Source organism: Enoplosus armatus, chromosome 1, assembly GCF_043641665.1.
Source record: "Enoplosus armatus isolate fEnoArm2 chromosome 1, fEnoArm2.hap1, whole genome shotgun sequence".
Taxonomy (NCBI): domain Eukaryota; kingdom Metazoa; phylum Chordata; class Actinopteri; order Centrarchiformes; family Enoplosidae; genus Enoplosus; species Enoplosus armatus.
The window spans coordinates 1,596,752-1,609,481 of NC_092180.1; the positions used below are offsets into that span (position 1 = coordinate 1,596,752).

The 12,730-nt window shown below is 46.6% G+C and overlaps 1 protein-coding gene across 1 annotated transcript in view; it reads right to left on the reverse strand.

Moving 5' to 3' along the window:
* Positions 1-1,294: 1,294 nt before the first annotated feature.
* Positions 1,295-12,730, reverse strand: part of LOC139303391 (serine/threonine-protein kinase BRSK2-like) — a 103,521-nt gene continuing 92,085 nt past the window's right edge. The window contains exons 15-21 of the mRNA XM_070927227.1: positions 11,222-11,879; positions 10,657-10,705; positions 10,308-10,431; positions 9,062-9,242; positions 7,583-7,672; positions 3,734-3,781; positions 1,295-1,518 (exon numbers count right to left, since the gene is read on the reverse strand). Of these exons, the coding sequence (XP_070783328.1) occupies positions 1,295-1,518; positions 3,734-3,781; positions 7,583-7,672; positions 9,062-9,242; positions 10,308-10,431; positions 10,657-10,705; positions 11,222-11,879 (1,374 nt within the window). The remainder of the gene's footprint in view (positions 1,519-3,733; positions 3,782-7,582; positions 7,673-9,061; positions 9,243-10,307; positions 10,432-10,656; positions 10,706-11,221; positions 11,880-12,730) is intronic.

Sequence of the window (12,730 nt, forward strand, 5' to 3'; positions counted from 1 at the left end):
AACTTCCTCCATATCAGACTCTCCTCTGCACGTTCAACGTCAATCTGCGTTCGCCAGAGTTAACAAACATTTCGCAGCGATTCCATTGGAATGAATCGATTCCACCGTTATGACACGCTGGTGTGACCAGACCTGAACAGGAATACAAAACAAAATATGGCAACACAACTCTAAAGCATAATGTCACGACTACACGTTTTGTACATACGGAACATTATTTAATCTGTACATCAGAATAGATCATTCATTTATGTAACATCACCCCCCCCCCCCTCATACTGTGATGGGCAGCCTGTTGTCTGCAGGACCCCGGCTACAGAAACGTCTCAGATCCTGTCGCTCACAAAGAAAAACGACATTTAAAAGAATTACAATCCAGCCAGCGTCCGTCCGTCCGTCCGCCCGCCCGTCTGTCTGTCTGTCTGCCTGTCCCCGCTCCTGCTTCCTGTTTGTCAGCGTGTGCAAGTCATTACATCCCGCAGAGAAGTCATGTGTGTGTTGAGGAGTACATACAGTGTGTGTGTGTGTGTGTGTGTGTGTGTGTGTGTGTGTGTGTGTGTGTTTTTATGTACATGTGGGAGAAAGAGAAGCGAGAAAAGAGGAGTGTGTGTGTGTGTGTGTGTGTGTGTGTGTGTGTGTGTGTGTGTGTGTGTGTGTGCGTGTGTGTGTGTGCGTGTGTGTGTGTGCGTGTGTGTGTGTGTGTGTGTGTAGGTTGACAAACATCACTGTCTTAAGGCTTTTTTTTCTTTTTACAACTCTTCTGAGATGTGTCTGTGTTTGGTCTGGTGGGGCGAAGTGGACTCTACTGATGCGGCCGGAGAAAGGACTCGAAGAGGGGAGGGGGTGAAGAGGGGGAGGGAAGGGACAGGGGTCCTCTGTCTGTCCTTCAGGTTCGGACTCTCGGTGGCGGCGGGCCGTGAGCGGGCCGCTGTCGGCCGGTCTCGCAGAGCCGCAGAGGTTAATAGCTATTATGGATGATCCCTGGTGGCAGAGACAAGTCAAGCCATCACACACGTGAGGAGGACACACACCCACTGAAAGACCCCCGAGGACACAGAGAGGGACAGAAGGTAGGGACAACAAAGCTACATCTGCTACTTATTGTAAAATACTGATCAACTTTAAAGTGAAATAGCCATTCCCATTATACAGTAGAAAATGTAGAGGCAAAAGTAGATCTCTTTAGTTGTTTTCACTGCTGACTACAGGGCCACGCGAGCAGCGTCTTTGATGAAGGTCCCTCTTTAAAGACCTCATCGCTGCTCTTCGTCTAGTCATGCACAGCTACCGCCCCTTAAGGTTGTTCCTGTGTCCTGTTGCTGGCGGCCATCTTTGTTTTGTCTTTGCCGGGGGGGCATTTAGAGTCATTGGGCGGGGGCTGGTTGGGCTTGCTGCTGGGGGCATGCTTGGCGGGGGAGCTAGGCGTGGCGGGGGCGCCAGGGGAGTGGGACGCTTGGATGTTCTTCTCGTCTGAAAAAAGCTGTTTAATTACGTCAAAGAAGTTACTCAACGGGCTGCCTACACAGACGGGAAGAAAAGAAAAAACAGAGAGAGAGAGAACAAACAACAGATGAGCAATGAGGTTAACATGAGGAGAGAAGGAGGAGGTGATGGAGGGATGAGAGGAGGGGTGGAGCTGGAGGAAAGGAGACTCTTCAGCCGGGGGGGGGAGGAGGTTGTGGGGTTGTTCAGGCCGGAGGACGGAGGCGTGTCACATCCCGAATGTTTGAGTGTTCACATCAGCGTCAGTGTGGGCTTCAGAGTCTCCGTTCCCCTGCTGGGTGGAGCGCTAACTGGAGCCCTGGAGGACAGTTCAGGTGTCATTCAGTACCTGAGACTCACTGAAGAAGAGCAGGAGGCATTTTAACCACCCTGAAGCAAATGAGATGAAACCTTTCAATGTCAGTAAACGAGCAGATCCTATTTGTTGTTTTAAAAAAAGGCACGCGACCTTCAAATCCAGGAAATTCAAGTTCTGAGGTTTCTCTCTAAGCTTAAAATCTAAAAATGATTCCTCAGTAAAAAGATGAAACTATCATTACTGTGTTCAGACAATCCTGATATTTCAAAACTTTCTTCTTCAGCTGCTTGTATTTTATTTATTTGCCTGAAATATCAAACTCGTTCAGGCTAGCACTGCTAGCAGTGCTAGCAGTGCAGCGAGCTAACAGCCAGCCTGTCCAAGGACAGCATTTCTGTAAAATGTCTCCTTCTGTTGGTACATCTAGGCTCATGAAAATAACCTGCTGACGCTTGTTACTTACTGTTTTTACTGTTTTTCACCTTCTGTCCTTTTTAATGCAGAAATCTGTTCAGGTGCATTTTACATGTCTCTTCTGCAGATGTTTCCAGGACAGTTTTCTCTGCATGAACGTCTCCCAGAGCTCCTGTTAACTCTCCATCGTATCAACATCCATCACAACAACATCCAGCATCCATCCGGTAACACAAAGGTTCTTTGGTAAATGCTTTAAAACAGTCATGAGTGAATAAAACATGCAACAATACAGCACAGTGCACACATTAATACACAATCACTTGTCATTGTTAGTGTTGAACAGTGCGTCCCTTCAGAGGTAAAACGTCGCGCTTCTTTCTGCGGCTGATGAATTAATTCATGTGCACTTCAGACTGAAGGACTGTCGTCTTAACTTACCATTATTCCTCTCCAGCAACACAGTGTACATGTACACTTCTGATATTTTGTTCCAGTGATTTCAAATATGGAAAGTTTATGAGGTGGAGGAAGGGGGGGGGGACCCGGTATCAAGCGTTACCATGCAAAGGGTTACTCAGGTCAGTTAAGAGCTACACACATTCATACAATGAAATATATCCACCTTATCGAGTCATTTAGTCTTTTAAAGAACAGACCTCAGTGAAATGAGGTCATGGAGGCCACGAACTAAATCCAGGAGATTTTTATTTATTTATTTTTTATCAACCATTTGTTTCTTGTCCGCCTCTCTACAGAAGGCTTTGTGTCACATCAGTTATCGTATGTCGTCTTATTGTTTAGCTTTTAGTCATTAACAAAAATCGCGGCTTATTTCATCGTAGTTTTTGTTTTCAATGGTTACGTTTTAAATAGTCATCTTGTTTTCATCGTTAAAAAAAGTAATCACTGTTGATGAACAACGACCAATCAGCTCGCGTGACGTCTGCACGCCGTGTTGTTGAGATTTGGGAGGTGCATCATTTACAACATGGCTGCTCATTTTAGTTAAATCTCCTGACAGCTACAAGCCAGATTATCAAGAAATGTACTGAGAATATTCCTGAACTTTAGCTTTTACCTCTAGCGCCACCATCAGGCAAAAAAAGACCATTTACCAAAATCGAATGGCCAGATTAAAATGAAATTTATTGAACGCATTCATGCTTCCCAGAGGATGCTTTTCTCTAGCGCCACCACTTAGAACCAACTTCACCGTTTGTGTTTGGTTGGCTCCGTCCTGCTCTTTGTATTGTGTGCTGTAATGAACGCTGCAGCCTCTGGTCATGGTTGTTAAAGTGCAGAATAAGTTCCTTCTAAAGAAAACCGTTGAACCGTTTTCACAATTAAATGACTTGTTAAGTTGAACTTATATTTTTTGCAGCTCACACTATATCACACACACACACGTGTTAGTGCAAACAGGGTGTGTTGGTGCCTCCAGGACGTTGCCAGTGTGTGTTAAAAGCCAGAGTTAAGGTGTTTTTGCCGGGAGCTCCCGGTCGCTCTGGGTCTTACCACGCTTGGAGGATTTACTGGGCAAAGAAGCTGAGCGCTGAGAGCCATCTGAGAGCAGAGCACAGCGTCAGAAACAGCAACCGACTCACGAGTCCCAGCGCTTCATCAGTCAGCTGACACCAAACATCAGCAGCACTCCGGCTAACACACTTCTGCACTTGTTGAGTTTAAAGGATAACTCCAGACTCTGTGAATGTTCAGCTCACACTTCTCTCTCTCGTTTAACAAACTACATTACAGGCGGAGGGATTTCCTTCATCCTACATTTTCAGTCTTATTCCTACGGGTCACCTCATGTGCCACTGATGTACTGTTGAAAACTCATGCACTGTGAGTTATGTTCAATAGCCTCTGGCCAGATGTGCTGTTTAAATTCTATGCTACGATGTTTTTGCAGTGACTACAGTGAAAACCTTCTGTCATAAGATTAAAAGAGGAATTGATGTGACGTGATCAGCTGACCGTTTCACTCCACTGGAGATCATGAATGGTAAATGATCTTCACTTATGCAGCACTTTTCAACCTTAACGGTTCCCTAAGCGCTTTACAGATCACCCATTCACTCACACATTCACACACCGACGGCGACCGAGCTGCCATGCGAGGTGCTGGTCTCCATCGGGAGCAACTTAGGGTTACTTTCGACATGACGGGGGCAGCCGGGGATGCTTTCGTTCACAAACGATCTTTGGTTGAATACAGACACTGGCTTGCAGAGAGCACATTAACTAGAGAACAGCCAGACTTCATTTACATTAACATTAATTATGTAGCTATAGCTGATGAAACCTGCCAACGGCAACAGTCATTAAAACTGGTTATATTGAGTGTCAGGGACTGTGAGCTGCTAGCTAAATGTATCGCGAGCAGGGGAAAAGACTCGAGAAGAGATTTGTTGTCCGAGCTTACTGAAAACAGGTCTTTTATCAACCTGGATTCAAAACTGGACGATCCACGTTAAAGTTTCTTTACAGTTACAACCTTCTAGAAACATAATAGTTTGCACCAGCCTAAACGGTCTGGTTCTGTCCAGTCAGTTTCCTTGTGGTCTTATCAAATGTGGGCCGGCTCTGACGTCCTGAGAGGTTTGAGCTGAGCATCCAGAGAGCAGCATTTGTATCAGCTAATGTATCTCTGCACATCAATCACCACAAGTCTGGCATAAGACCAGACATCAGCAGTGCTCTGACTTGGTGACTGTTTATGTGTTTCCACAAGCTACTTCAGACCGGAGACTCTGTGGAAGATGAACATTCACTGTGGCAGACATTACCCTTTAAAATCCATCTGCTGCTGCATCCACACAAGTATAACCTCACACGTATGTATGAGCTAACACACTCACACACAGAGGAGGCCATCAGGGTCACGTCTGTGGAGCTGTGAAGTGTTTAGTACGTTTCCTCGAACACATGCAGACTCTGGTTCTGAGCCGTTTGCAAAGAGATCAGCAAACGCAGTCACACAGTGTGTGTTTGTTTGCTCGCTCGGGAGGTTGTCACTGCGACATACAGCACAGAGCATGCTTCCATTTTAGTGTATCAGTCCCTAAGTGGCAAACATACAACGGTGTGTGTGAATGGCAGCTCACCCAGAACCATCAGCGCACGCACAGTTTGGCATCGCCGGATCCCCGACAAACCCGACCTGCTTATGTTCAGCTTCACTGGTGTTACCCAGCTCCGAGCCCCCGGGCCAGTGTGCCAAACTGTGTGTGTGTGCGTGTGCGTGGTCCTGGGCCGGCTTTTCATTCAGCATGCGAGTCATTCAGTCCATCCAAGCGGCATTAGAGTAAAGCTGTGGATGACGAGAAGCAGGGTGGCATGGAGAGGCAGGCCAGAGCACGAGAGAGACAGGCAGAGAGACAGGCAGACAGACAGGCAGAGAGACAGACAGACAGACAGACAGACAGACAGACATGCAGACAGATAGACAGACAGACAGACACATAGACAGGCAGAAAGGCAGATAGATAGACAGACATATAGACAGGCAGAAAGACAGGCAGACATATAGACAGATAGACAGACAGGCAGAAAGATAGACAGATGCACAGACAGACATATAGACAGACAGACAGACAGACAAACAGACAGACAGATAGATAGACAGATAGATAGATAGAGAGATAGAGATGTGGGTTATTGGCACATCTACATGGTGGGGGTGACTGTGGTTGTGCTTATAGTGCCTGATAACAGTTCCCATCTGTGGCAGTGACTGGCCAGACTGGTGCTACTGGTTCACTGTGTTTAAGAGATAGTTTGGATTTTTAGCTGAATGTACTGTAAGAGTCCTGTAGTTGGAGATCTTCCAGCGAGCCAGTGGCTAATGGGGCTGGGAGGGGGGGGGGGGTCCTCTGTGTGGATCCATCACAGGCCAAACAGCTGAACTACACAGTGCCAGTCTGGAGTCCTGATCCTCTCCCCTTAAGTACTGTTTCATGGCAGAGGTGACTGGTTGGAGCTGGGTTCAGGCTGGGTTCAGGTTGGGTTCAGGTTGGGTTCAGGTTGGGTTCAGGTTCAGTGGGGAAACAGACTTTGACACTGGCAGAAATCTTTTTCTACTCCAGCAAAAAGCAGCACTGTAGTATCAACAGTACCTTTACACACTAACTGGCACTATTATGTGCAGGCATCACCATGGTGACACATGTAGGAATATACAGTATAATGCAGTCCAGTACAACACCATCACTGTGACCTTAATACTCAAACATATCATTTAATGGAATAATTGAAAACTGTGTAAAAAAAACTGAAAGTCGACAGTTTTATTGGATGGCATTAAACTAACTACATTATTATTATTATTATTATTATTATTATTATTCCATGATATTATTATGAACTACTACATTACTACCATTAATCTGGACTACTGCCCACAGTGCTGTCAAGTAGTTGGTGAAACTCATGTGGAGATTTGGAGCCGCTGTTTGTCTGGGAGGTCAGAGGTCAGGACTCACTTCCAATCTGCATCAAAAGATCCAAACTATCTGTTTACATACTGCAGGCTTTAGATCTGGTGTAAAGTGTAGTGGGAGCTGAGCAGGTGACTGGTTCTCTCCCAGTAACACAGTGTGCGGAAAGCGTGACAGCAGTGTGTGTTGATTGGTTGTAGTTACTCTGCGTCACCACCAGAGGGGACCATTATCAAGTAAATAACCACAGACACAACAGGGATACCACAGTGTCACACTAACAAACAAAACTAACAAGGACAACTGGAGATCACACAGTCACTCTTTCTCTTCTTCCATATTTCTTATGATCCGTCCATCTCTCTATAGGCAGCCCAAACATTTGTGTGTTTATGTAAATATATGCACTAAAAGTAGGAAAGCACTCTGAATGGTGATGCCTTCCTCCCTCTTGTACGTACTCACAAGTGTAACAGCTAATCTACATGTTCAGTTGTGTGAACATCCATCTGACTGTTTGGCTGTGTGTGTTTCTGCTGAGTCAGACGCCGGGTGAGAGCCGAGCTGCTGTCTGCGGACCATAAATTACAGTTTGATGTGCAGCTCCTGAGTCGCCATCATCAGCCCTGTAAACGCACATCTAGAGCTCATTGAATAACATTACCAAGTCCTGTGTGTGTGTGTGTGTGTGTGTGTGTGCACGCCATGGTATGTGGCAGGGACATGCACGTGGAGATGCCGTGTGCTGAAAGCAGTGTGCCGAGCCGAGCCGAGCTGAGCCGAGCGGGTCCGAGCCAAGGTGGGCCGCGGGTGTGGCTGTGCTGTGAGGAGTGCCAGGATGCCGGGAGGGAGGGAGGCTGTGAGGACGTGGAGGAAAAGGAGGAGGAGGGTTGGGGTTAAAGGCGTGGCGGGGGACTCCACTTACCAGATATCTGGGGCTGCATGCCGGGCTGGTCGGAGCTGAGCAGCTGGGCCTGGATGGTCTCCACCACACGCTTGAAACGCCGGCTGGGACCTGATGAGGAAGCGGCGGAGCTTCATTAGGTTTCATTAGAGAGCTGCCTGGTGACCGAAAGCCTTTTTCAGATATAGAATATTTAACATTGCTGGCTTCACCTGTGTGAGAGGGAGCACCGAGCTGGAAAGTGATGATGTGAAGCTTTAATTAATGAGGAGGGACGCTCGCCACCGCTTCTCACAACCAGTCCTTGTGAAAGAATTCTGCTTCCTTCATGAAGTCTGACAGTTGAGGCTCGTTTGTTTGTTCACGTGACGCGTGGAAAGTGTTTCGCTGGATATTAATAATTTCATGCAGTTGACATGAATGAAAACAGGGAGTGAGTGCTGGTCTGATTGTGAGTGTGGTTTTACCTCCAAACCATGTTTTTACAGGCAGTCATGAGTAAAATAAGGGATGAATTCAAGGAAGAACAGGAAGTGCTTGTAATCTCATTCATGCTTCGTCGGATTGTCTCCCGTCTGCCTGTTCTCGTTGGGATGTGGATTTGGCCCATTTTATGCTGCTTGGGAAGATGGTGTAACAGCCTCCACCCTTCTGCTTTCAGGTTTCCCACCAGGTGTTGGAACCTGGCTGCAGGGATTTCCTCCCTTTCAGACACTGAAGCATCTTTCTCTTCATTATTATCTTTGTAACTCCTGCAAACTGCAGTCTCAATAGCCACTCATTCACTTCCCCTTCATACTTGATGTAGAAAACAAACGTCACACGAGATAATGAGCAGGTCTAATCTCACACACGTTGAGTTTTCATAGCCTTGAACGTCACTTAACATGCTGACTGGGACTCCACTGATGGGAAAAGAACAACTACGTCGTCGGTTTCCACTGACTGTCTGTTATTAATTATATATATATATTAATTACTATATTGTGTGTGTGTGTGTGTATGAGAGACTGTTTTTATTTAATTTTACGTGATGGTGAACCATAAATAAGCACGTTTTTTTTAGACTTCTAAGCTTAATATACTTGTTGTTTTAAGTATCGACTACTTCAGTGTGAAGCAGTTTCTTACTACTATTGTAGTTATACGTACGGCAGCAACTACAGTATAAATGATCTACATTTATATTTATTTACTTTATTAGTTTCTTTTTATTTATAGATTAATGATTTAATGTAGAAATTGTCAGAAATTACAGAACATTTCACAACCGCTTGTTTTGTTTGACCAACAGTTCAAAACACACAGATATTCAATTTATCGTCATATAAAACAGAAGAAAGCACAAAACTGTCACATTGTTCTAATAATCTATTTTCAAAATTGTTCAAAACGGTCCATCAACTAATTGATTAATTGACGAAGCAGTTCGGCAGGAGTTATATGTAACCAACAAATCAATACTTACTGATCTGTGATCAGCATGCTCTGTGTGTTTACCTGACAGCAGGGTGAAGGTGACGGAGTAGATGCCGTTGTCCTTGGTGGCGCTGGTGCTCTCGGTGTAGGTGATGTCCACCTGGAACTTTACTGGTTTCTGGAAAACCGTCGGACCGGCTGTGGACTTGTACTCCGCACGGAAACTGGTCTGAGAGATGACGCTGTGGCTCAGACTGGGGATCTGAGGGGGGGGGGGGCAGAGAGAGAGTGCGGTGTTGCCCAGTAAGCAGACTCTGAGTCAGCAACAACACAGACAAACAACTTCTGCATCAGTTGAGATGGCAGCACAGATGTGAGAGGAGCAGACAGGAGCAGAAGGAGCCGGTGTGTTGGATGTGTTGCATTCAAACACGTCAGCGTCGGAGCGGACGTGAACAGACAGCAGGCTGCTGCGTGTGACGCTTTCACACCACGTGTAGACGTGACCGTCACACGTATTGCTTATATTCTTTTACAACTGAAAGGAGAATAAAAGGTCTTTGGAGATGCAAAGAGAAGAATGAGCACGTCAGCGTTTAGCATCGAAACTTATTCAACTTGACATTTGCACACAAGTTTAAAAGACTGTTAGCTAACTGGGCTGAGGTGAGTTTTCAATGAAGATTATTTGGGTTAGCATCTTTCCAGTCAGATCGTTTGTATGCGAGACAGCTGCTTTCCAAATTCATCCATGTTCATCCTTGGTCTCTGTAATAATATTATAAAGAGTCGGTCTAGACCTGCTCTATTTGTGCCATGAGATGACTTTTGTTGTGATTTGGCGCTATATAAATGAAATGGAATTGAATCTAGATAAAATGAATACACAGGGCACCTTCAGCCGAATTAATATAAAATGTAAATTTCTCCATTTTGGGAGGGGACTTGAGACTGATTTGACAGAGTAGAATACAGTGAGTCTAACATCTAAGGAAGATGTGGAGGAGAATTATCCTTTTGTCCTCCTAACACCCGAGAATAAGGCCTTGTGAGCAGAATGTGGGAGAAAGCAGATTCAGACCGAAGTGAGCCTGAAGACGTTCCCTCGCGTCAGAAGAAGACCACCGACGAGACAAGTTCCAGCCTGTTTGATCACATACTCTACACTGTTCACAAGGACGTTAAGGACGGAACAGAAAAACAGGACCATCAGAAAGACGTATGAGCGGCGTCAGAATATGAGAAGATTCATCAGACAGTAACGGAGAAGAAGAAGAGGTCAGATGATGGATGGATGTTGGGATTTAAGGATGAAGAGGGGACTCACGGAGAGGAAGGCGTGGACGATGTCCGCCTTTATGGAGCTGAGAGGTTTGTCTCTGATCACGATGAAGATCTGCTCCTCCTTCTCCAGGTTGATGAAGTTACCGAACCACGACTTCTTGGCCAGTCTGCAGGGAGGAGACCGAGATCACAACCCAAACTGGACGCACAGCATGATTCAGAACAGCAGCTGTTCACAGCAATGTACATCTGAAGTGGTGTTATTTAATATCAACCATCTGATAAACCAATTCATTATGTTTAACCCAAATATCTGGAAGGGCCGTCCTGTCCAACAGCCTCACACGCTAATCTGCATAATCCTCAGTTTACTGTAGCTGCTAGTTACTCACTCTGGAGAAGAGTCTGGAGTTAGACTGGACATGTCCTCCTGGGTGGGAACTGTGGAAACAGAGGTCAAAGGTCACAGAGTCAAGTACCAATTTGTAGAAACTGGTCATAAAGATGCTTCTGTTTGTCTTGTTTTTCCTTTTTTTTTGATAAATATCTGTCGGTGTAAACGAGATCATCTGGTCTCATCGTGGCTCTGTTCAGTTTGTCTGAAGGGATTTCATGGCGCTATCAGAGCAGCTAAGGGGAAACTAGCTAAACTACAGCAGAGAAAAGGCTTGATTTCCCGCCTCCTGTAATGAGATGGTTATCTTGTATGTGGCATGGCCAGCGGCGGCTGTTTCCCACGATAAGGCTGGCGGCAGGTGAAGCGTTAAATACAGCCGTTAAGAGCGAAGAGATGATTTGTTGATTTGAACTTGTTCCCCTGAGCTACGAGAATGCAGCTTGATGCATAAACACACTGTGCTGAATCGATTCTCATACTGATAAGACTGAGATCAGATCGGAATAAATCATTTATTCGGCCACCCATCCCGCCTCCTGCCCCCCCCCCCCCCTCCCTACCTTGCATTTTCCTGCGGTGGAAGCGCGGCGAGCCCAGGAAGCTGTTCTTGATGGAGTTGAGGCGTGTCCTCCAGGGCATGCCCCCGATGGAGGGGCTGGGTGGCGGCGTCGGGCTAGGCGTGCCAGCTGGGCTGTCCTTGGGCGTGTGCACGGGGGTGCCTTTAGGGGTGGGGAGAGGGCTCCCTCTGGGGGAGGGGTGGGGGGTCACCTGCGTGATGGGGACAGATTTGCCGTTGTGGTCAGGGTGGAGGTGGTGGCGGCGGCGGGGCGACATAGGAGGTACTGGGGACAGGGGGATGGAGAGCTTGGGGGGGACTGTGAGGGGAGGGTGGCGTCTCACCCGGGGGCTGTTGGGGATGCAGGGAGCCAGAGGCTGGCAGGGCGTGGAGGGCTCAGATTTGGGGGTGGTGGGGTGCTGGGCTGTGTTGGGGAGGGGGTTGGACCTGGTGGTCTGCAGGGGCTTCTCAGACACTTTGGGCTTGGCGGGGAGGGTCTGTGTGCGGGGGTGCATGAGGGGAGACCCCATCTTTGGCTGGTAGGAATTGGGCGTGCGTGGCCCCACCCCGTTAAGGCGGACCTCGGGGGAGTGGGTGGGGCTGCAGTTGGGGGACTGACACAGGTCTGGGGACTGGGGTGGGATGAAAAACCGCCGGTTGGGCTGCGATTGGTCATGCACCGTTAGACATGACGGCAGAGTCAGCCAATGAGAAAGCGAGGCCACGGCCAGAGGAGCGCCACAGCCCAATAAAGGTTCATTCCCATAAAAAAAAAAAACACACCAGGAAATAAAAAAAGGAGCGTGGCAGATGGGTTGAGAGGTGGAGCAGGCAGGAAGTGGTGAGAGTGCAAGAAAGAAAGAAAAACAGAACATGCGATTAGCACAGTGATTAGCCAATCAGGACGCAGCAGTGGAGCATTCACGATGCATTAACAGTAGGGATGCACCGAGATCAAAACTGCTTGAAGAAACCAATTCCACTACTGATAATATGCTGATACAGTATTAGTTTGTCTCTCTTTCAGACGATTAAAGTTGGTAAAAAGTTTTTCAATGATTCTTCATGCAGGTTAGAGAATTATTTACATTCTTATTGTTTTTCATGAACTACTACACTTGAATAATAAAACAAGAAGGCACATGTGCTGGTTGTGTCACTGTGTTTTGATGAATATCAAATATATTTCCAGACAAATGGGATCATTGTAGTTTACATTATTCCACTTTTAAAGACGGTGTAACGTTGGCTGAACAGCGGCCCCTGTGGCCGCAGGTGCTAATTACATGATGAAGAGACATTGACTTTCCCTTAATAAAGTCAGTTGTCTCAATAATGTCAGTTACACAGCAGTATTTACCTACAGCTTGTTAACATTAGCCGTTATGAGCTGCTGGTCATACAGAAGTACGTCTGCTAACCCCACTGAGTTTGCTGAATAGAGCAATAGTTTGTTTTATTGCTCATGAATTTAACTTTTCATTTTTTTTGTCTGGCTTTAAAGTGCATTCCT